This window comes from Lycorma delicatula, chromosome 10 (assembly GCF_047948215.1).
Source record: "Lycorma delicatula isolate Av1 chromosome 10, ASM4794821v1, whole genome shotgun sequence".
NCBI classification, from domain to species: domain Eukaryota; kingdom Metazoa; phylum Arthropoda; class Insecta; order Hemiptera; family Fulgoridae; genus Lycorma; species Lycorma delicatula.
Genome location: NC_134464.1, coordinates 119,039,195 through 119,063,796, shown reverse-complemented (window position 1 = coordinate 119,063,796; position 24,602 = coordinate 119,039,195). Strand labels below are relative to the sequence as shown.

Here is a 24,602-nt window from a genome sequence, read left to right as displayed (position 1 = left end):
TGAAATTTTTATAATATTTTGCTTCATCCCAGTAAGGAAGACAGCTCTCCAGGGAATGAGGTGCACACTTCAGGAACTACTGACCTAAAGTATTCTCGGTATTATATCTAAGGTATAAAACTGTACCTAAGGTATCCATTGTCCAAACATTCAGTTCTAAATTTTATCAGGATTGTTAACAAACATTCTTATGTTTGCCAGTTGGGTTTTAAATTATCTTCTTACACTTGATCCCTAGCCTAACTCAGGAATTAGTAAAATGAGGGAATGTACTTGACAAAAAAAAAGGTCTGTGGTACTTTTTAATGATTTTTTTTCAAGTTTGCAAGATAAAACATTAGATTATCAATGACAATACTGGTAGCATCAGATTGATGGTAAGATCCTCTCTAAGGACCAAATGGAACTTTATTCCACTCATGGCTCTCAGATAGGCCTGAAGCAAATTTAGAGATTAGATGTGTACTAAAAGTAAACAGATTCTTCATAAATAAGTAAGGTTTCTTTTTGTCTAAAAGGCATCTGAAAATATTAAGTTCCTTCCTCACCACATCCATTATCAAATAACAAATAAAAATCTGTTCCATTTTGTTCCATTTATAACATTGCACTGGTAATGAAGCCTATATAGTTTGCCTCATTATACATATTTTTCCAACCAGTTTTCCAGATACTGCTGGGTTTGTGTGTGTGTGAGTGTGTATGTGTATGTATATATATGTGCATGCATGTGTGTATGTGTGTAAGCAAATGCAGTTATTGTATTGACATGCCAGGCCTGATGTAACTGTATATGTAATGCAATGTAAGTGTAATTGTACTGGTAAACATTTACACATGAACTGTACATGTACTAGTAGTCTTGAACAGACTCAGGTCGGCCACTCCTGAGGCGAGTGGTTAGTTGAAACCCAACCACCAAAGAACATTGGTATCCACAGACTAGCATTCAAATCCATGTAAACGCAACTGACTTTACAAGGACTTGAACATTAGAACTCTCAATTTCAAAAATCAGCTCATTTTGTGATGACAACTTTAACCGCTAGACCAATCCAGTGGGTTAATTTGCTCCATTATCTTTATGATTTGGTAAAGAACCATACATAGTTTGTGTCTGTATTTCTTTGAATATAATGGCAAAAATGTAACGTCTTAAAAAAAGCATAAATCTAGTATAAGTATAGAATTTAGTAACAAGTAATTTAGGATTTGAGACAACAAAGGCATTTAAAAGAGTATGATAAATAATGATTCAAAATTTGAAACAATCTTATGATGGAATTTGCGAGTTATAATCATCGAAAGTAAGGTTATTTGAAATAACCTCTTTTTTTTAAATTAACCTATATAAAGTTCTCAAAAATAGTTCAAAATAAAGTTCTGAAAAATATTTGAAGGCAGTCAATAAAAGTAAAAAAGGCAAATTTTACGCATACTTTATGACAGTCCATCCGTCGTTCAAGATCAATTAATTTATACATTTTTTTTCATGCCTTTTGACATTTTGCATTTTTAGCTAATATCTCTGTATGTGTGTCCTGTTTCTATGAAATAATTTACAAATGTTGACTCTGCTCTGAGTATTTGTATCTGAAGTATATTTCAGACATCGATAAAAAATACTATAAATATTACAAATTAATTTTATACTAGAACTGCTGTAGTTTAATTGCCTAAAATATGTAAAATATATGATTAATGGTTGGGTATATTACCTATTGTCATATCTGTTGTTATTATTTATATTATTGCCACCATTATCTTGTGGTGGTGGAGGTTGGGGTAGCGTATGATTTCTGTATGATGTCCTTCTCAGATTATTATGAAAAGGTGGGTATCTCGGTGGAATTTCTTGTTCATGTTGTATTGGTAGTGGTGGTCCTCTGTGAATTACACCTTGACCTTGAAGAGGTGGTCTTCTTGTTACCCCCATATTAACAACATTTGATTCTCTCTTAGGTATGCTATGACTATTTTCAAGACGTAAACGACCACCCTGAAAAAATTCATGCAATAAATTGAGATTAGAATAAAAAAATTTATTATTTAAATTATTTTGTTTTTATCACTAGTTAGTTATTATAATTTTGCCCTTAAACATCATGGTATATAATTTGCTAGACAAAATTTAGAAAAGGTTTTTCAGCTACAAAAGAAATCCATTAATTTCTATAATAATTAGAAAACATGAAACGGTTAGGCAAATCCTAATTAAGCAAACCCTTTTTAATTTACACTAAATATAATTCCATCATTATTTATTTAAGAAGAAAATATCAATTGTAGGCAACAGATTTAAAAAAAAAAATAGAATCATACTTATAAAATAAGAAATGAAACAAGTAGGTTTGTATCAATAAATGTTCTATAATGGAACAAACCGATGAAACAACATTGCTTAAATGTAAGTCATCTTATGTAGACCTTATAGTTTATGTAAAAATTACAGCGTGAAATTTGTATGTGTGATAATAGAAAGATTTTTATAAAAACTGCTGAAATTTTTTTTGTTATTGAAAAATTTGTTTTCTTTTCAAATTAACTAAGTTAAGTAGTCAATACCCAGGGTATTCTGATGATCATGTTCAATTTAAATATCGTTGCATGTACGAGCAAATATCTTACTGACTTTTAGTTGATAGCATATAATTGAAATTTACCTTTCAAGAATAAATGGAGAGACAAACCATTCTGTGCGATATTTTGTTGAAAACTTCAAAATACCAATTATCAAGAATTTATATTCTTACCTTCAATATATTATATATTTATAGATTTTTTGTTAACATTTATTTAACAATTTATAGCTTATTTATTTTGCATTATTTTCTGCATCGGTAATCTTTTATGTTCTTATGTTGATATTCTGCAGTCTTGGTTTAACATTTTAAGTTGGACACTATAATCCACAGATTATCATAGAAACCAATATTATATTTTGTTTTAGAAATGAGTGTTTTAATTTTTTTTGATGATTGTTGTTATTATTACCTAAGATATTCTTCTATCTATATTTTAATAAGGAAGATGATGGGGATGAAATTAATACATGAAAAAAAGCTGTTGCGAGAATCAAATCTAAAATAAATTGATCTAGAAACAAGAACATTGATCACTACCCTAACAGTCAGAAAGTTAATGAAAAAATTAATTAACTCATTTTTAATAAAAAATTCCTTTAATAATTTGGAATAAAAATTTTATTTGTTTTATACAAATGTTAGTATACTACATTATTGTTTTCCAAATTAAGTAATGCAGTGGATATTTAAATAAAGAAATTGTTTTTATTTTATAAAGTTAATTAAATGTTGTTTAGTTAGGGAAAAAATTCTCTTTCCATGAAGCTTTAAGAGCAAGACATGAGGTTCTTCATCAAATTAATCATCTAGCTTAAGTTGAGTAGTTACCACGATGTCTTAGGCATTTAATAGGCTGCACATCAATGATTGTTTATTATGCCTGTCTATATAACTTAACAAACCTCCATAAGTAGTAATTGACTGAAAGATCCTATGCCTGGGCTCGATATAAAAGAATGAAATAGCTATCAAGTTTTACATTTGAAATAAAAATTTTGTAAATGGTTTTGATCATTTTGTTCTATTTTATTCGTATTTCAGTAACCATCTAGTTAGCTGTTTTTAATATTACATTATTAATGGAATAAAAAAAAAATATTGATTTACTTGGTTTTGTGGTGGTAGTTTTTGTGTTGTAGGTCCTGAAATTTCAGGTGCAATGAAATTTGTTTCTGGTGAAGCCTCTAAAAATGCTGGTGGTACATTCTGTTGTGGTCTGCTGGGTATAAATCCTTGTACATGACACGAACAACATGTCGGTACCTGTAATCATAAAAAAAAAAAACAAAGGTTTATTTACAAATGAATAAAATATAATTAGTTTAATTATTTCTTCTGGTAGTGAAAGAATTCTAATCAAAATATTTTCATTTAATTTTATACTCTTCCTTTTACTATTATCTTTATTAAATTAACAGAATATTATTTGTTCTTCTTTATGTTATTTTGAACAATATTATTTGCTTTTCTTTATGTTGTTTTGAACATTCCATTATAATTTTGATTTATTGTTGAATAAATTCAGCACAGAAGTTTATAAAGAAGCTTGTAGATGTGAATGTGAAAATAGAAATTTGTAATGTATGAGAAATACCCACTTGTTGGTGTTGGTCTGATGGTGAACTCGTCATTGCAAATCAGCTGATTTTGAAGTCGAATGTTCTGAGGTTCAAATTGTAGTAAACAATTCATACTTTTGTACAAATTTGAATACTAGATCATGGATACCAGTGTTCTTTGGTGATTGGATTTCAATTAATCACACATTCAGGAATGGTCAATCTGAGACTGTACGTGACTACACCTCATTCATATATATCATCCTCTGAAGTAATACCTTATGGTGGTTCTAGAGGTTAGACAGAAAAAGGGACAGAGATTGTATGAGAAATGTCATGTCTTACCTGGATTTCACCACAGGACCTCTGGATGAAAGGTTGAGCTGCTACCATTCCGCCATAGAAATCGGCAGAGTAGTAGCACATTTAATGTGCTTTATTCATTTATTTTTAAAACAAGTAATTTTGTTTTCTTTCTTAGTGAAGCATATTATAATACTATATAATAAGATAATATTTAATTGTGATCCCTAAAGAAATTATGCTTTATAAAATATCTTTTATTATAAGATCTACTTAAAGCCTCTCTAAATAATTTTACTTTAGTAACATTTATCTTCCTTCAAGAAGACACATTTTAATTATTTAATCAAGCACTGCTTCAATTATATAGTGTAATTAATGACTATTAACTGTTATAGAATGTTTCATGTATTTGGAAGCCTGTAGTTGAAGTCTGTTACATTATTTAGAGGTTATTTTTAATCTTATATGTTTACAAATTGAACTTTTACCTCTATGTTGACATTTATAGAAAACATGTGTACAAACAAGTATTTTATTTAAATCGGATAATAATATTTTTATAAATATTTTTAAGCTAAGAGAAAAAAAGGTGAGGCAACTATATTGTAGCAATCTAAATTTTACTTTAAGAATTTGAAATTTCAGTGTTCACATTTACTCTCTAAAAATTAATTTAGTAGAATTAAATGAAAAAAATATCAAACAGAATAGTAGTTTTCAGTTTATTTATAATTTCAATTAATACTACTTATATATTATTTAACAAAATTAAATTTACCACTGTATCAGTACATCATGTATAATAATTAAAATGATATTTAAAACAATTATATCTTTTGTAAACTTTATAAATTGTTGTGTAGTGTATTAAAGTCTATTATAACTTTATTTGATTGAAAACGTATTTTTAATGATGATTAGTATTTTTACCTTAAATACATCCATTGTTAAACCAGTATGTTGATCCCATGTTAAAAGGCGATGGTAATTATATACTTGTAAACATTCCGACCTTAAACCGTCTGCCAAATATGAACAACTTGTTTGAGGTCTCCTAAAACAAAACATGTAATTAATTTGTTTTTAAAAATGATAGTTTTTACGACTCGCTTTCATATTTTTTTTTTATATAAATTTTCCATAAAAAATGATTTTTTTTTTGAATTTATTATCCCTGGTGAGATGAAATTTCAAAAATAAGGAATGAAAATGTACTTTCAAAAAAAATTGTGCAGAATGCTGAACATAACAAAAACACTTTTATTTTGATTATGTTACATTTGTTTTTTTTATATTTACATTTATAACATTGTGAATTTATTCACATGTGTAAATTATTTTAATGTACTCAGAAGAGATGTGTAAGCTTGAAGTACTTTTTGTGGTTACATGAATGCACACATTCACACACAGACACACACACACACACTCACTCACACACATTTTTAAGTGTGAATAGTATGGAGTATACTGAGCTACCTCACGGTAAGGTTTGAAAATTTCCATTACATTTATAAAAATGGAATTGCTGTACAGTGTATCACAATGTTCGTGACTATAGTCATAAAACCTAAGACAGCTGGAATGTCTAAAGGAAAAGTATGTTAAATAATAAAAGAATCTAAAATAATGATTTAATTTGTCAGAACTTTAATAAACTGTTTTATATAGATCATGTCAGTTTCATGTAATTAGGAAAATCTACACAGTAGAATTTTATTGACTGATAATGATAACAGAAGAAAGAACAAAGAGAATCAGTCAAATGATACAATATTTAGAACTAGGTTAGTCTATACTGCAACTAACTTTCTGTTTCTGAATTGCAACTAAATTTTAGAAAGCTGTCTTCATGGTTTTCTTTTTAGCTGAAATTTAGTCCTTAGCATAAAACTCTTGTAATTCTGAGCACCAGACAGATGATATGCCTGATCATCCAGCAGTTGTACAACTCTTCTATAGCAAGTATCTCCAGTTTCACTAATTTTCTAAGCACCTTAAAACTTTAGTTTTGAAGAATTTTTCCATGGCCAGACTTACATGTTATATAAGACTGCCATGCAACCAGCCACAAGTTCTTCCTACAGTTCAACCCAATATTGGTTACAGCTGTTTTCAACTAAATCTGAATTAGTTTCTTCAACAGATGACTATTTTTTTTTTAATGAGTGCTTGAATTTGGCTCCTAAATTAAAAAAAAAGAGGATGACATTCATGTGCGCTTACTTTGGGTTTTCAAAAATTTCAGCAGCCATCTGTCTTCTGGCTTTAGGCTGTTTTAATCTAATCAATAACTATTTATTAAGAGTGACTCTATAACCTCTCTTTAGGGATTAATCTAAGGTATCTAGTTATCTATAATGTTGCCTCATTTATAGTAATGTGGACTTAATTAGTATACACTTAATTTTCCCAGACAGGTGCAGCTTATTAAATAGCAGAAAATCAAGAAACCCGTGTTTGAGACATGTAAGACATATTGGATAGGCTTTCCAGTATTAAGCAGTCAGCTTTCAAATTATGTTATTTCAGACACCAGATTTCTTTTCAGCTTTGTTTTACGCTGTTCAAGAATAACACACAACCTTATTTTACTTTGAAATATAATGTCGTCCAGATTGTTATTCTAGTAACTGGATAGTATATTGAAAGAAGTTTTGTGTAACTTTAGCTCATTAGATGAAGTAATTTTTTTATATAATTAAAAATCATAAAATTTACTTATTAATAGTTAACTGATTTTCCCTAATTGTGCTTTTGTAAGGAAATAAGCCTTTTTTTACAACTTTGAATTTTTCTACAACTGTGAATTTAATGCATATTAATCGTGCTGTCTTAGGCATTAATATGAAAATGGACTTTAATAAACCAAGGTTTCATTTGGTAGAGTGTACATAACATTTAAAATATATAAAATTCAAATATTGTTATAATTTAATATGGAGCACGTTAAAGTACAATTAAATGCTTACATGCACATTTCCAGTCGCAATGTTTGTGTATAATCTCCTGTATTTACAATATACTTCCATGCACCACTTGTAGCTCTAGCTCTTTTTGGCTGTGCCATCTCTACTCTGGTTGCACACATTCTGTTTTCTCCGATATTACTTTCACCTTGCCTCCTAGGAAATAAATAATTATTTACCGACATAAATATCATATTACAAATATTACTGTTAGATACTATAGTTGCAATTTTCAAACTTAACCAGCCAAAATATTATAATATAAATATAATAATATTGCAGGGGCAATATTTTTCCCCTGCAAATTGATGGTTAATATTGCAGGGGCAATATTTTGCTCCTGTAATATTAACCATCAGTCAATTTAATACTATGGGTTGTCAATTTTAATCTAACCTCTCCACACTTTCAACTATTTTGTTACCCGACCATGTTTGTTCCTGCTTCCATCTTTTTTATTATTCCTTGTTATCTTGTTTATCCTTGTTCCATCTTGTTTATATATCCATTATTCATATTGCTTTTACTCTCTTTCTCTCCTTTATACATTTTTAATATATTTTATAAAAAACATAAATGTTATCATTTCAATATAACATTTCTCTTAGTTTAACTAAATAAATATATCTTTTGTTCCGTTTGTTACTTAGTAGTACATTATTTAATCACATCAGGAATGGATAGATAAGCTATTGCAAAGATAAAAAAAGGAGTTGCCCAGTCATTTGCGTTTTTTCCTGTTTAGCCTCTGAAATCACTGTCAGGTATTACTTTAGAAGATGAATGAGGATATGTATAAGTGTAAGTGAAGTGTAGTTTTGTACAATCTCAGGTCGACCCAACCCAACCATTAAAGAACACCGGTATCCACGATCTAGTATTCAAATCCGTATAAAAGTAACTTCCTTTACTAGGACTTAAACGTTGGAACTCTCGATTTCGAAATCAGCTGATTTGCGAAGACGCATTCACCACTAGACTATATTCAAGACATTCAAGCGAATGTATATTATAAAGAAATTCCATGAAATATTAAATTTCTCAGCTGGAATAAATATCACGATAACATTTCGCTTATATCTTACACTTTGTCTAGAACTTTTTTTTTGTTTACTTCAAACGTGATTCCCTAAGTACGACAAGCAAATTACTCTAAAGATTCTAATGTTTGTTGTTGCCATTCCTGTTGGATAAATTCCTGATAAAATATTGCAATTTGATAATCGACAGGACATTATAAGAACATGACGATAGCTGGTTCCATTTTCGAAAGAAGATGATTTGAAGAATGTTTTGAAAGATGGGGGAATAGATCTGAGTCATTTATATTCGGAAAAAAGGACATTTTTAGAATAGTAAGATATTTTTGTTTTAAATCGCTAAAATTTTATACATTTTCAACAAAATTCATATGTTTATATGTTAGTTAAAACTAAACAAAAAATCAATTTCTATTTTTTTTCTTTTTTAATTTCTGTCTCATATCTTAATTTTATTACGAATATTGCAAGTCAATGCAAGTATAAAAAAATAAAATTTTATTATGACATTTATTGTTATTACTCTACTATAATTATATTACTATATTATAATACTGAAAATGTTGGTTTATTTATTTATTGCTTTTTTGAGTTAGTAAATTATAAAATATAATTAAAAATACATTAGCATTGGCTTGAAAAGTGAATGACATCAGGAATGTTAATGTTGCATAATCATATTACAGCTTTGGTTGTGTTTGTAGGCTAAATACGCGTGAACGCATGCAACGGTAAATGACATGGGTGGTGCCCTTATGGCTTATGACAGGTTACTTAACGGGATATAACTTGTTTATTTATATATATAGAATTAGTGATCGAACAGCAGTGTTCTTTATGGTAAAGATTTTGAGAATTATGCAATATCAGGTATAACATAACTTGATGTAAAATGGGTGAGGCATTCGAGGTCAATAAACATAGAAATATGGTTACACCAACCAATCTAGGCTACCTTCAACGTTCAGTTCTGCTTTTAAAGATTTAACAAAATAATAATAAGTGTTTTAACTATGATATAATTGTGTGTACATATTTTCTCTATTGAGTGGAAACGTATGCAGTATAAAATGCGTTGTTTCCTTGGGAAAAGGATGCATTAATTTGTTGTTTTAAATTAAATGGCTTATTCTTTTTTTATGGCTCTGACTCATATAAAGTATTTAAGACACAAAGAGGGTAAGTTAATAGCTTCTTTTTTTTTGAGAGTATTATATTAACTGGATATCCCGTCCATCGTGAACAGAATGAAGAGGGATTACTCGTAATGTTGAAAAGCATGTGCATTTCAGCAGGTTTGGCATGTTGATATGCAACATTATCTTTTGCTCAATGAAAATGCTGAGAATGCTCTGCCATTTATGTAAGTAACGTTTGACTAATGTCTGATGTTGCCTGTTACCGTCATATTTATATCTCTACATTTCATGCATTTTCATTGTTTTTTTTTGTATTAATTTTTTTGTTTGTTTAAAATTTATCTGAAATCTTTAAAAAACAATTTGTTTGAAAATAACTACAACACATTTACGTATAATTTCGTACAGGCGTAATGACATTATAATGATTAATGCATTAATTAAATAAAAAATTGTTTTTTTGTAGAAAAATAAACAGTTTTCTTAATAAGTACGACACATATTTGATAACTTTTGTAATAAAATTTCCCTTTTAGGCTAATAAAAATAGCCTAGATACTAAAAAAAACTTTATCAGTTAAAGAAAATAAAAGACGACCTCTCCTTTCTGTATAGCTATATATTCTATCAATATCATAAATATGTGAGGTGTGATTGGAAAGTTTTAAGATAGGTTCCGCCAGTGCTCAATAGGAGAGGGTAGCTTGCCCTGCGTGTGTGAAAGGGAAAGCTTGTTTTCACCTTGAAACGTCCTGAAAAGATCACCGCGATATCTCTTTTCTGTAACATTCTTGTGAGTGAAGACGTGCTTTCGGTTCTCGGTGGGTTATTGATTTCTCAAATTGGATGAAAAACGGTGCAGCAAATTTGTATCAAATTTTGTTTGTGAACTGGGAAATCAGCTTCGAAGACTTAAGAAATCTTAAAATCAAACTTTCGGAGTTAATTATCTGAGCCGGTCAAATGTTTTTATCTGGTTCAACAGATTCAAAGATGGCCGCGAATCAGTCGAACATGAGCCCGGTCCAACCGACCTTCCACTTCAAAAACTAACAAAAACATTATGATTTTTCTTGATTTAGTGCGCTCTGATTGTAGACTTACAAGTAGGGAGATGGTTGATGAACTGAATTTAAGTTTCTACGCGGTAGTCAACTTTAACTAAACATTTGTACATCTGTTGAGTGTCCGCGAAATGCATTTCGAAATTTTTATCAGGCCAGCAGACTTAAGTGTCCCAAGAACAAATTAATCTGGCCGAAACTGATTCAGATCTGTTATATAGGGTAATTATAGTTGAAAAATCATGTGTTTATGGTATCGCCTAGAAACAAAGGCACAATCATTAAAGTGGAAAGGTCCAAGTTAGTCACGATCAAAAAAAGCGAGACAAAGTCGGTCGAATGTGAAGATAATGCAGGTAGTTTTACGGGTATCGTGCATTAGGAATTTGCCCCTATGGAGCTGTCAGTCAATCAAGAATACTATAAAAGTGTCCTTCAGCGTTTGCGCGAAAATGCGCACAAGAATAGCTCTACGATCTGGCGAGTTGGATCCTCCACCACTACAACGGACCGGCTCATCGTGCGTTCTTGAACGCGGAATGTTTGTCCGAATTCCATGACTTCTTCCTGTTTCCTAAATCGAAATTTTTGCTGAAAGGGGACCGATTTGACTCAACTGAAGATATCCAGGAAAATATAGAGAGGATTCTAACCACCCTTAAGAAATAAAATTTACAGGAATGCTTCCAAAAGTGGAAATACCATTAGAGTTAATGTGTTCAGTTAGAAGGAAACTGCTTTGAAGGAGATCCATCCCAATAGCCTGTATATACTGTCATTTTGAAATTTCAAACTCAATCTTAAAACTTTCCAATCGCACCACGTATGAACAAAATCATTTCATGTACACAACATGTAGAAAAATTATTTTCTACTTTTAGGACTATTGAAATCTTTACTTTAGACGAGTGTTTACTACTAAAAAATATATATCATTATTAAACGCTTAATTATACTATTATTTTTATGCCTGCCGTGGTTTCAAGATTTGTAAGTCAAATTATGCAAAATAATTGCTACAAATATTAAAAAAAGAAGAAATATTAGATCAGTTAGCAATAATAACCACTGAATTTATTATTTTTACGACCAGAATCAAATATGGATGGTTACTTTAATCAGATGTAGTCAGATTATACGGCTACTACGATTAACAAGTTCTGCTGTGTACATATGTACGATTTTGTTTGGTAGTTATTTTAAAATGATAGAAAAAACTTATTTTTACAGAGAATTTAATAAAATTTGTTTTTAAAATGTGTGTGCAGCAGTAGTTTATTTCAATAAAAAAAATCTAAAAACAAATAAAACATTCTCATTAAGTGATATTTATATAAGATGTATGAGTATTATAATACAAACTCTTGCTATGATTATTATTTCTCTTAAAAATTACAAAGACCAAAAAAACTTTACTAGACCAGGAAAACTGCTGCATGAATCCTAGGTAACGTTGAAGAGATGTAGTTAAACATTTGTTCAAATTTTACATACCTAGATAACGATATATATAATTATTATTCACTTTTGCCCTTAGGACAACGTTTCATGATATGTAATCCTAAGCTGTTTTCTCCTTTTTTTTCCTCTTCCCAAAATCTCTTCATTCTTTGACTGTGCTCCTGTTTTCTTCTATTCTTTCACTTCAAATTTCGTATTCATAATTTAGTTTCTAATTTTTCTTGTCTCTCCTATAATTTCCCTGTTGATCCTTGCTTGTCTTAGATCCTCTTGTATTTCGTGATGCTGATTAGTTTTCCTAATTGAGCCGTTCACTATATCAACGATTTTCTGCTCATTGTGGGAGTGTGTCCGTTCGTTCATATAATTCCGTGGTTGGTTTCTTCATCCCTATGTCATCTGTATGTATTGCTCCAAAACTCTTTTCAAGTATTTTTCATTATATTTTTTCTGTTTCTGTGATGCCTGATGCTCCATTTGAAAAAATATATGTCGGTAAGCTTTTCATTGAAGTTTTGTCTTAACGATGCTAAAGAGAAAAATATATATCAATACAGCTTTTTGCCAAAAAATATTCTCTAAGTTTGTATTTTATACACTAGTATAAAGTATACAGTATTTTCGAAGTCGAGTGTTCTAAGGTTCAAGTCCTTGTAAAGGCAGTTGCTTTATGTGGATTTGAATGCTAGACTGTTGACGGTGTTCTTTAGTGGTTGGGTTTCAATCAATGGCACGTCTCAGGAGTGGCCGACCTGAGTTTGTTCCAGTTTACAAGCTTACCGGTACATTTGTAATTATAGTCAGCTACGTCAGGCTTGGCAAGCTGTTAGTGTAACTGTATTTCCGGATACATACATACCAGACCCGGCAGTTGCTAGAAAACCGGTTGGAGAAAAAAGCATACTGTATAATTTAAATCTTTAATTAACGATAGAAAGATTTTATTGTACTTTTATTTAAATTTATGTATAGTTTATAAATCACATTATATCACTGTAATAGATTTTAATATCATTTGCCTATATGTTTTGAAGTACTTTTATTTTCTTCATATTTTAAGCAGTTTGCGTTTGGTTACTTAAAATGTTATTGAAATTAGGTGCATGGAATATGTTTTTATTCTAATATAATTATTCTTGTATTAATAAATTATACACCATTACCTCTGGAAACTTGGTAATAAATTTAAAATTAAATACTGTTATATTATAACTGTAAAATAAAACAAACATTTCATTATGTTTTTTCTTCTTTAAATTATATAATTTAATATATAAAGTATTAGTGATAACTTCATTTTTTCTTTGCACAAAATTCTTGTATGTGTGTGTGTTCGTGTAAGCGGGCGCACATAACGGTGTGTAAATTTGTAGCCTATAGATTGAAATTATACAATCAGAATTTTTTCAATCTTTTCACTTATATTGAGAACAAATTCATCTTATCCATCCTTATTAGTGAGACCAATCCTCAGATATATATATATATATATATACATATATCTGAGGATTCTATTTTCAACTGACCATAGTGTTACTGAACCATATAAGACTTGTGGAAGGATTACTGTTTTATAATGTCTTTTCTTAATAAGGACGTTTTTATTATTTAGGCTTCCAATTAAATGATATGCTATATTTATTTTTTATATTTTAGCATACATTCCTTCTTTTTTTAGTCTTGTTGGGTTTGTTACTTTTCTTAAATATTTAAATCCATTTATCCCTTCTGATTATTTTATTTTAGGTACTTTAATTTCGTTATTTTTAACTTGAGTGTATGTCATTGAAATCAAAATTCATATTTTTATAATTTTTTTAATGATTTTTTTAAACATCAAAATACTCATCAGCTTATAAAATTTTTTTTGTTCTAAGTTTTCTTATTGTCATAATCGATCAATTTAGACTGACCGTTAAATATTGTTATATCGAATACTAATAATATTATTATTATTCCTAACGTGTTCGCTGCAATCTGTTCACTACTGAACAATAAGCAATCGCCTCCATGGCCCAATGAGATGTACAGACTCAGGCAGACCATTCCTAAAATGTGTGGTTAATTGTACTCCAACCACCAAAGTACACCGGTATCCATTGTCTAATATTCAAATCCGTAAAAAAGTAACTTTTATTATAATGTTAACATAAAAATAGCTATAAGAATAACATTACTGTAACATTATAAAACATAACCTTCTTTCTTGAACAATTTAAAATCATAAATATAGTCTTCCACAGCTGTTTTGGTAAAGATGAATCAACAACTATTGGATTTTTGTTACATACTCATATTTTTTTTAAGATATTAAGTATACAATAAGAAAAAATAAATAAATTCATACCTTCGAAATTAAATAATAAAGTTGTACTTAATATTTTTTGCACTAAATTTTTGCAAAAAAATGATGTACAACGATTCAAGTTTTAAGAATATACTCTGTTTCTGTTTTACTGTTTCTGTCTTCATGAGTTGGATACCAAATAATTAATTTATTAAATTTTATTTTTTAAAATAACTGTATATAAGAAACGAACTGCCTGAATTGCAATCTTAATATACAATTAGTAATTTATTTTCTGAAATTTTATGAAAGTTCCATAAAATAACCTTACCCTGTCTCATAAGATTCAATGGAGGGGTTAATTCTGTAGTTTTTAATTGCATATAAAAAATAAAAAAATAAAATAATAAATAAATTTAGAATTATATATAACTTTCTTTTTGTTTACCTTTCAACATGCTCTCCAAATGGATCAATTTCTTTGTAATCCTGTTTTGAATCCAGTAATAATGAATTATATGCATCTCTATTAGCTGATTTTTTAATCGACGCTAATATTTCATTTCTGTTAAAAACAAACAAAGATTATTATTATTATTATAATGCTTGTAATTTAATTATTCCTAATTTAATAACTATTAGTATTATTATTGATTAATGTTTAATCTCAAGTAGTTAGTTCTATTTGTGGTTAGCACTGCTAACAATAAATGGAAGTGATATTGTTCTACGAAAGCATAGTCTCCGGTCCAACAATATTTGTAATGAATATACAAAAAATATGATGTGGACACAACATGACTTTCTTATATGCCTATAAATTACGTATACACAATTTTTTACAATGAGAAGTTAATAATTATTAATAAATCAATGTATTTAAAAAAAAGTTAAAAAAAAGGAAATGAAGTCGGATTCGAACCGATGTACTTTCCCCTTGTATGATCGAAATATTTCATTAATTAAAATTTTATTTGGCTGTAACACTGGAACCGATGTAAATAAGTACCACTTATGATGAGATTAAAATGAGATCAAAAATCCAAATGTTTTGGATTTTGGGCTTTTTTGGACACTTTTGGTCCAGTCGGTTGCAATCAAAAGAGAAGTTGCACAACTAGGTGTTACAACAGTTCTAAATTCAAAATTTCAACATTCTACGGCTAATCGTCTTTGCGAGATACATACGTACGTACGTACAGACGTCACGCCGAAACTAGTCAAAATGAATATTTCCGTTGAAATCTGAAAACTGAAATTTTTCGCGATCACAATACTTCCTTCACTTTGTACAAGGAAGTTAAAAGAATATCCGGATTTTAATTTGATACAGAGTGTCTTACGAAGAAACGGTGAAACTTTCAGGACATGTTCTACTGGTCAAAATAATGAAAAAAGTGCATACAAACATAGGTCTGGAAACCCTTTGCTTTCGAGTTACGCCTAGCAACAGATTTCGCCTAGATTTCAGCTCTTCTAATAAAAGGAAACCCTGCTGTAATTTTTGGGACCCAAATTAAGGAGTAAAGTTGGTGGTTTCTTATTTAATTTGAGATGGGAAATAGGATAAAACAGGTCCCTGAACTGTATCTTCAGTAGTTTTTAAGATATCCGACGTAAAACACAAAAGTCGTTGTCGAAAAACAAGTTTTTTAGGTTTGTAGTAATAGCTTTGTCAAATGAGTAATAAATGCGGAAGATTTAGTAACAATACTTGGAGAGAATTTACTTCTGAGAAAATCCATCTAAATACAACTACCAATAAAAAGTAAATAAAAAATGTTAAAAATGAAAGAGCAAAAACGTTTTGCGCATTGTCGTAGAATGATATCTTTACGTTTGACTTCTCCAATAACAAAGGTGGGAACTCCTGAACAGAAAACCTTCTGTATTTTGCAGTTTGCTAAATGTGAATCTGCAGTTACAGTTCGACGTGCGTTCCGTAGAGAATTTGAATGTTATCCTCCGATTGATAGTGACGATGGTATAATCAATTTAAAACGACTGGATGTTTGTGTACAGGAAAGGTTACGGGATGACCGTGAGTGTCTGAAGAAAATGTTGAATGTATCAGGGAGTCCTTCCTGCGTAAACCTAAAAAATATGTTAGAAAGGCCAGCCGCGAATTAGCAATGACGGTGATGAGAGTATTGGAATTTTTTACAAAAAAGCTTACTTCGTCCATACTATTAACAGGTTTTGAAGCTTACCGACTACGCTGAGCGTGCCTAATTCACGATCGAAATGTTGAGGCATAAAGAAGAGGATTTTTTTGATCGTATTGTTTTTAGTGATAATCAATATTTCATTTTAATGGAAAATTTAATGTACATAATGTCCATATATGTGGGGGGTGGGTTAGAAAATTCCCATGAAATCTTACATTGGGAAGGGATTTCTGAAAATTGAATGTTTCTTAGAAATATCCCGACGACAAGTTTACGAGGTGTTCTTTTTCGCGGAAGCAAGAATAATAAGAGTTGCTTATTTAGAAATTCTGCGTTCACATTTCTTTTCCTCAGCTACAGGATGGGCTAGAGAATTTTATTTGGCAAGAAGATGGTGCTCTTCTCACTGGCATATCACTGTACGGTAACGGTTGAATGACGTTTTCCCCAACTGCTGGATCGATCGATCCGATGACTGAACTTGTTTGCCGGTGGCCTCCAAGATCATCCGATCTGATTCATGTGATTTTTTTTCTTTGGGGTTTTATAGAGGGTCTTATATATGTGCCTTCGCTATCTAATGATCTACCAGATTTCGGGCACAGGATTAAAGCAGCTTCTATTACGTCAGACATGCTGGTTAAAGTACATGCGAACTCTCCCACCGGTTGGACTTATATGGTATGAGATAGGTGCTCAAAATGAACACTTGTAGCGAAAGAATCTTTCATTTTATTTCTTATTCATTATTTAAGTTAAAACTGAGAGATATTAAACAGCTTTAAAACTTCTGATATTCTTTTTTGTTCCCCATATTGTTTTTTTTCAAATCATATTTCTTCATATTATTAATTAGAACTCTTCTTAAATTTTGAGGGAGAGTAAATTAAGGTTTTATTTATTACTTTTTTATTATTTCAGCAATATTGAAAAAAATGGATTTTTATGAGATAAGTGTATTTCTTTTAAACTAAAAATTGTCTTTAAAAAATAGATAGATTTTTAAATGATTGATAGCATTGCGAAATGATCAGAAAATACAATTTAAAGATTGATTAATAATCCGATTTCGTTAACTTATATTAATTAACACTAATAACTAATATTTATTCCACTTTACAATGATTATTACATAATTCTTGAGTAAAAAAAATTACCTTTCATTAAAATCAATAATCGATTTCTATTCTGTTAATTTACTTAGTGTAATATATTACTAGAATTAGCCAATCCAAATATCGTTTATTTTAAAACCATTATATATTTTTTTAAAAACTTCTAAGCATTTTATATATAAAGTTTTAGGAAGATGAAAACTTTCAAAGGATTTTTTTTTTGTTTTCAGAAAAGAAATTTACTTGGAAAAAATAATGATCATTTTTATTTATTATTTTCCGGTTTTGGGGGATACGATCTTTTTAATTTGATTCATTAATATATCATTGATTTTTCTGAAGTTTTTTAAACGGTTTATTTTTATTTTTTTATAATTTCAAATTAAATTACAGAACAAGTTTATTTATGTATGCAATATTCATTTGATCATTATGTTGGACTGATTTAATAACTTCATTGATTATTGAGCCCCTAAAACAAAAAAAGAAAAAAAAATTTTTTTTTTTAAATTGCAGGTATTTTAATATAAATGAAATAAATTAATGATTTTAAATTACCTATAAATAGTAAAAATTCTGGTAATAAATGACAATACGAAAATGGAAGACTTATATACAGAACACAAACCTGCATTAGGAGTCTTGGGCTTGTTTATTTTTAATGAGATAATTAGCTAATATTTATATGTTATTAGAATACATTTTTTTATCTTTAGTTAAGCGGTCTTATAGGAATTTTAGGAAGTGTAAAGCCGGGAAAACGACTAAATTTTGGAGTGGAGTAATTTGATAATTATTAATGTACTTTCAAGTAAACTTCAATAATATGTATTGGAAATTTACATGAAGTTTGTATTTGTATTCATGTGATAAGATGAGGTTTGCATCACTATATATTTGATTCGGAAGTTAAGTTACAAGGGGCAATTTTTATATTGTTAAGTTTGAAGTTTCAGGTAAATTAGATTTTAGAAATAAACTAAAAATATTGTTCGAACTTCCTATTAATTGTTACCTGCTTAAAAGTAACATTTTTGTTACATATAAGTCGTTTATTAAAGATTAATTCAAATATCGTTCAGAATTATATAGTAGTGGAACAGATGTATATAGCGTTGAATAGATATACATTTTTTATTTTCAAGTTTAAATATGTTACGCCCTTTTTTTGTATTGATTAACATTAACAAATCAGAAGAAAGTAAAATTTCTTTATAACTTTATATAAAGAATCTTAAACGTGTGTTGCATATGAAACAACAAATATGTCTGATGGAAAGGAAATATCGGAAGGAGTATTCGTATAGAAGAGGACTTAACATTGAACCTTGAAGTACACCATTTAAAACAGAAGCGTAAAAGGATTCCGGGGGATATGTAACGGTAACATGTTAGAAGGGGTATGAAAACACATCACGAAAGTATGATTAAGGCTAAGGAAAATTGTAATCTGAGATAAAATAGCGTGATTTCAATTTTGAAACATCTTATAATGGTTTAGGTTTAATAAAGTTGGAACTATCTCTTTTGATTGTTATGTTACAAACAACTGTTCTTTTTGAAAAAGAAAAATGCTAAAAATTTCAAATATTTTTTCGTTTAAGGAAAATTTAACGGTTTGATGTTTAGTACAATTCATCTTACTGTAAATATTGATGTTAAATTCATGAAATAACACCCGTGACGAGTTATCAAATTATTTGTATTTTGCTTTATAACATTTGACCTTTTATTTTTTATTTAAAATTTTCTTTTTTTTAATTTAAATTTTGTTTTCGAAATATTTAATTAGCTCCTTATATTTACTCGTATATAAATTAAATAAAAGAAACACGTAAAGAAATGTGAATGTAAATTGAAGAAAAAATACATAATATTGATACCGTGTTTTATTATTACGTTGTACAAGTTTTTTGATATACAAGTATATATGTACATATAATTTTTTGCATTGGCAAAATTTTTCTTTTCATATTTTATAAAACCTATTCAGAAACACATGTGAAACGTAATAATTTTTCATGTGTTTTGTGTTTCGCTATTAATATAATCGATATTTAATACATAAATTTATAAACTAAATTTCTGTTGAAAGACTTAAAAAAATTATGTCTTTTTAATTTTTATAATTTAAAGAAACTGAAATTAAAAGTAAGAAACAGTGAAAATTAAATAGAAATTTTCCATTTAATTTTTAAATTACAATAAGTATAAAAAAAGTATATTAATTTATATCTTCTGACTAGTTTTAACGTATTTCTTTTCTATTCATAAATTTCACGCTTACCATTAGAGAAATTTATCAATTAAAAAATTAATTACTATTTTAAAAAAAATGGAATAATAATATATATTACTGAGGATAATTTGTGTCTTCCAAGCATAAACTTTGAGTGAAGAATTGACACTCTTGTCCAGTTGGTTCAACGTTATATCTTCTTAAAGGTGGTGATGAATTTGCGTGCGGATGTCGTGATTTTTGCGGTCTAACATTAACATTTTTTGGTGGTGATGGTGGTGGTGGGGGTGGTGATAAAATCTCTGAAAAATATAACAATAAATTAGAAAAACAAATTATGCTTATATAAAATTCAGTAAATCATTGTAATTTATTATTCAATTATATTATGTTTACAACAAAATAAGTATAAATAATTTTACTTTTCAGTCATTTTTATTTAGTATTATGAATATTTACGTTTATAATTGTAACAAGATTTCAAGTTTCTTTTTTATTAATTCATTCAAAAACTCGAAGGTTGAGCGCGAGAATGTGGAATACGGACATTTTGTAGCGTATGAAAAATGCCATGTCTGACCGTGATTTGAATCCGAGGACCTTCCGGATGATAGGTTGAGGCGATACCATGGCGGTCGGCGGAGAGGTATTTCATCCCTTAATGTAAAGTAATATAGTTGTTATTAAGATTATTATTGTTATATTTTCTGCTAAGAACACTGTAATTTCTAAGTTACCTTTCTTAGAGGTAATCGTCTTTCTTAGCGTTATTCTTAATAAAAGAATGAAGCTAAGAAAGGTAAAGAGTATTCAACTTAGAAATTAAAGTAATATTATCGAATAATTTTCACGCAAATGAAAATCCCCCAAGTTATATTTAAAAGTCATCCCCAGATTTATCTGATACGTCAAACTCTTAGCGGTAGAGGCGCCGTTTTTAGTGACAGAAGATCTGTTTCCGTTTGTGCGGGTGTAAGCTTTTAAGAATGGGGAAGGCTTGCCTCATTCCCCAGCTCAAATTTGACCGGCGGGCCCTATATGGGTTGACAGTCGCTCTTCGGTGGGTGTATGCCAACTACACGCTTAGTTGCAATGTATTGTCATAGGCAACTTTGCTTCTAAGGTCAGCATGTCATACAAGTCAGCATATATCTGATCTTGATATGCCGGATACATGCTGACTTGTAGTGTGGCTGTGAGAAGGTACTTCCGCTCGGGGTCTGAGCCTATACCGTTGCAGATTTGTTTTCCACACGTAGGGATGGGTGGGTTGTTGATCGCCGTCCGCGGTGTGTGACAGCCGAGGGGCCTGGCCGGAGGTCTGGGAGAGTCATAGGTAACTATGACTCTCCTAAAATTATATTATCGAATAATTCCATGTAAATGAAAATCCCTCAAGATATATTTAAAAATCATCCTCATATTTATGTCAAGGCCTATCTGTGGATCTTTTTTCTTCGTTAACAAAGAAATTTTATTAATTATCTTATGTACTCATGCCAAGCGTTCGTAACGTAGTTATATAAATTTATAATATTCATTACTACTTACTGGAACTGAATTTTTGTTTTTAATAGATTAACCGGTTTGAAAGAGGAATTTTTCAGTTCAATTCCAGTATATTTATTTACTAATCACACTCTTCAATAAATCAGTCGTTTTCATTGATTCTCTTTGTTTTTATTTTTATAGTAAATTGCTCCAGTAGTCCATAAATAAGTATTTTGATTTAAAAATATTTCTCCTTTTTTCTCGCCATTTTGTTTATCGTTATTGGAATGTTATAACGTGATGATATATATATATATATCTTGATGCAATCATAATATTGAAAATACTTTTGGGGAAAAATAAAAGTATTACTTAAAGTAAAAATTAATATACCTAATGGATATTCCTACATTCCAAATAGCCTTAGGTATCTAAAATAGATTCCTTCGCTCGAGATGAAAAATCGTTTACTTCTTAAGAATGTTATTTCTTCATATTTTTTTTTGTTGGCCTACCATTGTTTTAAATAAAACAAACTTAAAAATAAAAAAAAAAAAACATTACAAAGCCAATTAAAGAAATACCTCGCTAAAGATTTTCAACACCTCCGTGGAGTAGTAACGCTGCATCAAACGGTAAGCGGTCAGGAGTTTTTCATTCGTTAAAAAAATGCTATTTCCACATATAAGTTTTTGAGCTTATATTAATTATTCCTCTTCAAACAAAAGAATATAAATAAAAACTTTTTCAATTCATAATTTTTTAACTTTTTGTAATCGACACCAAATTAAATTTAATGAGTAGCGATTAATTTACGAATAATTTGGTACCAAATTTTAAGAAGAAATTAAAAAAAAATTGTTACTTAAAAAATGAAAACATATTTGAAGTACTTTTCCAGCACTGAAAAACAAAAGGTTTAATTTCGAAAACTGGTTATTCAAACGATTAAAAAATCTTTCCTTGCAGTTTATTTCATTCAAAATATTGTTTAAAGAAAACAGATTAAATATTTATAAAAAAAATTATTTAATTTAAAAATAAAATTGTTAGTTACTTTCTATTGAAATATTTAAAAATATTAGTGTACTTGTAATTTTTAGAGGAGGAAAAAATTACAAAATGTTTTTAGAAAACGTTTTGTCAATCTCTTTGCTGAAAGTTTATGTTACTGCCTAAACGCTATTTTTTTTTTCTAAGAAAAGTTTTTCTTAACTACAAAGCGTTCGGAAAGTTCCTGTGCACTAAAATTATAGAAACCAAATGACGAAACTTTCTTAATTATTATTACTTCGTGTTTTTATTTCATTATTTTATACAAACGAATGTTATTACAATAACTGGAATAGTTTATAAAAGGTGTTGAAAATGACCTCCTCCAACGTCAATACAACACTGCAAACGTTTCAATTTGCTTTCAAACACTTTACCAGTTGATGTACTGGAATGTCACGTACGTATGCTGTTACTGCTGTTTCTAGTTCGTCAATCGTGCGTGATCTGTTGCAATATATTTGCCCCCCCCCCCCGGTAAAAAGTAATCTGGAGGAATCAAATCGGGTGATCATGGAGGCCAAAATCCCTCGAAATGATTCGTTCACCAAAGAGACATTTTGTAAAAAATTCATTGACCTGTTAACTGTGTGCGCTGTCGCGTCAAATTTTTGGAATCAACCGTAATTGATTTCCGCTTTAGTTATCTGACTAATGAAGTTTGTTAAAACACCACAGTAACGATCACTATTAACTGTATTTTCAAAAAAGATTGGACCTACAATGTGCGATCTTCTCACACCGACCCAGACTAAAATTTTCGCTTCGTGTAAAGATTGTTCGTGTAACAATCAGATATCGGCCACAGTCGTGTATTTTGTGAATAATATACCCTCCCGGATGAAACCACGCTTCATCTGTAAAAACGCAATGTCAAGGATACCTACGGAATTTTGATCAATAAAAAGTTCAAACCATTGACAATAATTTAGTCTTTTGGCATGATCTATATATAGGTTTCAGTTCTTGATCTCGCATTACTTTTAGGGGAAAACTTTCAGTTCTTACAGCTTTATATGTTGTAGGAAGTCCTATATCCTTCTTTTCTTTTTCTGTTTAGTCTTCGGAACTAACGTAAAGTATTACCTCAGAGGATGAATGAGGATGATATTAATGAATGCAATTGATATGTATGATTGTAGTCTTGTACAGTCTCAGGTCGACCGTACCTGAGGTATGTGGTTAATTGAAACCCAACCACCAAAGAACACCGATATCCACAATCTAAATTCAAATCTGTATAAAAATAACTGCCTTTATTAGAACTTGAACCTTAAAACTCTCGACTTCTAAATCAGCTGATTTGCGGTGACGAGTTTAACCATTAGACCAACCCGGCAGGTTAAGTCCTATATTTTGCTGCGGTACAACCTTCCGCATTGACTTTGATGGACTTGCAAAATAAAATATCAAGCAACTTCTGTTTAGGTGGTCTTTCATTTCTATCAGCGTCTTCAACAGAGGCTCTTCTCCGAAATTTTTCGATAAGAGTTCGAACTGCATTGCAGTGAGGAACAGGAGAATTTGGAAACTTTTCAGAAACCTTGTGCTTCACTAAATCATTATACTTGTTACTTCACAAAAGATGTATTCGACGAGAAAAATGCGATACCCTGCTGAAAGAACCATTACGTTTCTCGCAACTATTGATTACGATAAACGAAATAACACGAAACGAAACGAAGTACGCTCAATCATAACTCAACAACTGACGTCTTGGTTTTTACAGGGTAACCAACCTAACGCCGAAAGAACAGAATGCACCACTTAATTCTAAAGAATACTGCACAGTGAATTTCCGAACGCTTTTTATATAAAAAATAAATAAAAAATTCACAAATTTCTTTGAAACTTTGCACAAAAATTACTCGATAAATATCACATATGTAGACACTAACTGACCACCCGTTTGGATAGAATCCTACCTATGAAATAGATGTTTCATACATACATATTTACATACATTAATGTGTGTATGTTGTTTTAATTGACTTAACAAAAAACCGATAGATGATTATTTTTTTTTAATGATCGCCATACTTTCCATTTTATATACAGCTGGAAAAGTAAAGATATTTTTTTTTCTAATTGAGTGATATTTCTTTAAGTATTTCAAGATCCAAAAT

At 29.6% G+C, this 24,602-nt stretch overlaps 1 protein-coding gene across 1 annotated transcript in view; it reads right to left on the bottom strand.

Moving 5' to 3' along the window:
• Positions 1-24,602, bottom strand: part of NT1 (Neurotrophin 1) — a 128,899-nt gene that overhangs the window by 4,116 nt on the left and 100,181 nt on the right. Inside the window, exons 6-11 of the mRNA XM_075377537.1 lie at positions 20,051-20,234; positions 14,859-14,975; positions 7,423-7,575; positions 5,381-5,504; positions 3,693-3,848; positions 1,719-1,999 (exon numbers count right to left, since the gene is read on the bottom strand). Coding sequence (XP_075233652.1) covers positions 1,719-1,999; positions 3,693-3,848; positions 5,381-5,504; positions 7,423-7,575; positions 14,859-14,975; positions 20,051-20,234 — 1,015 coding nt within the window. The remainder of the gene's footprint in view (positions 1-1,718; positions 2,000-3,692; positions 3,849-5,380; positions 5,505-7,422; positions 7,576-14,858; positions 14,976-20,050; positions 20,235-24,602) is intronic.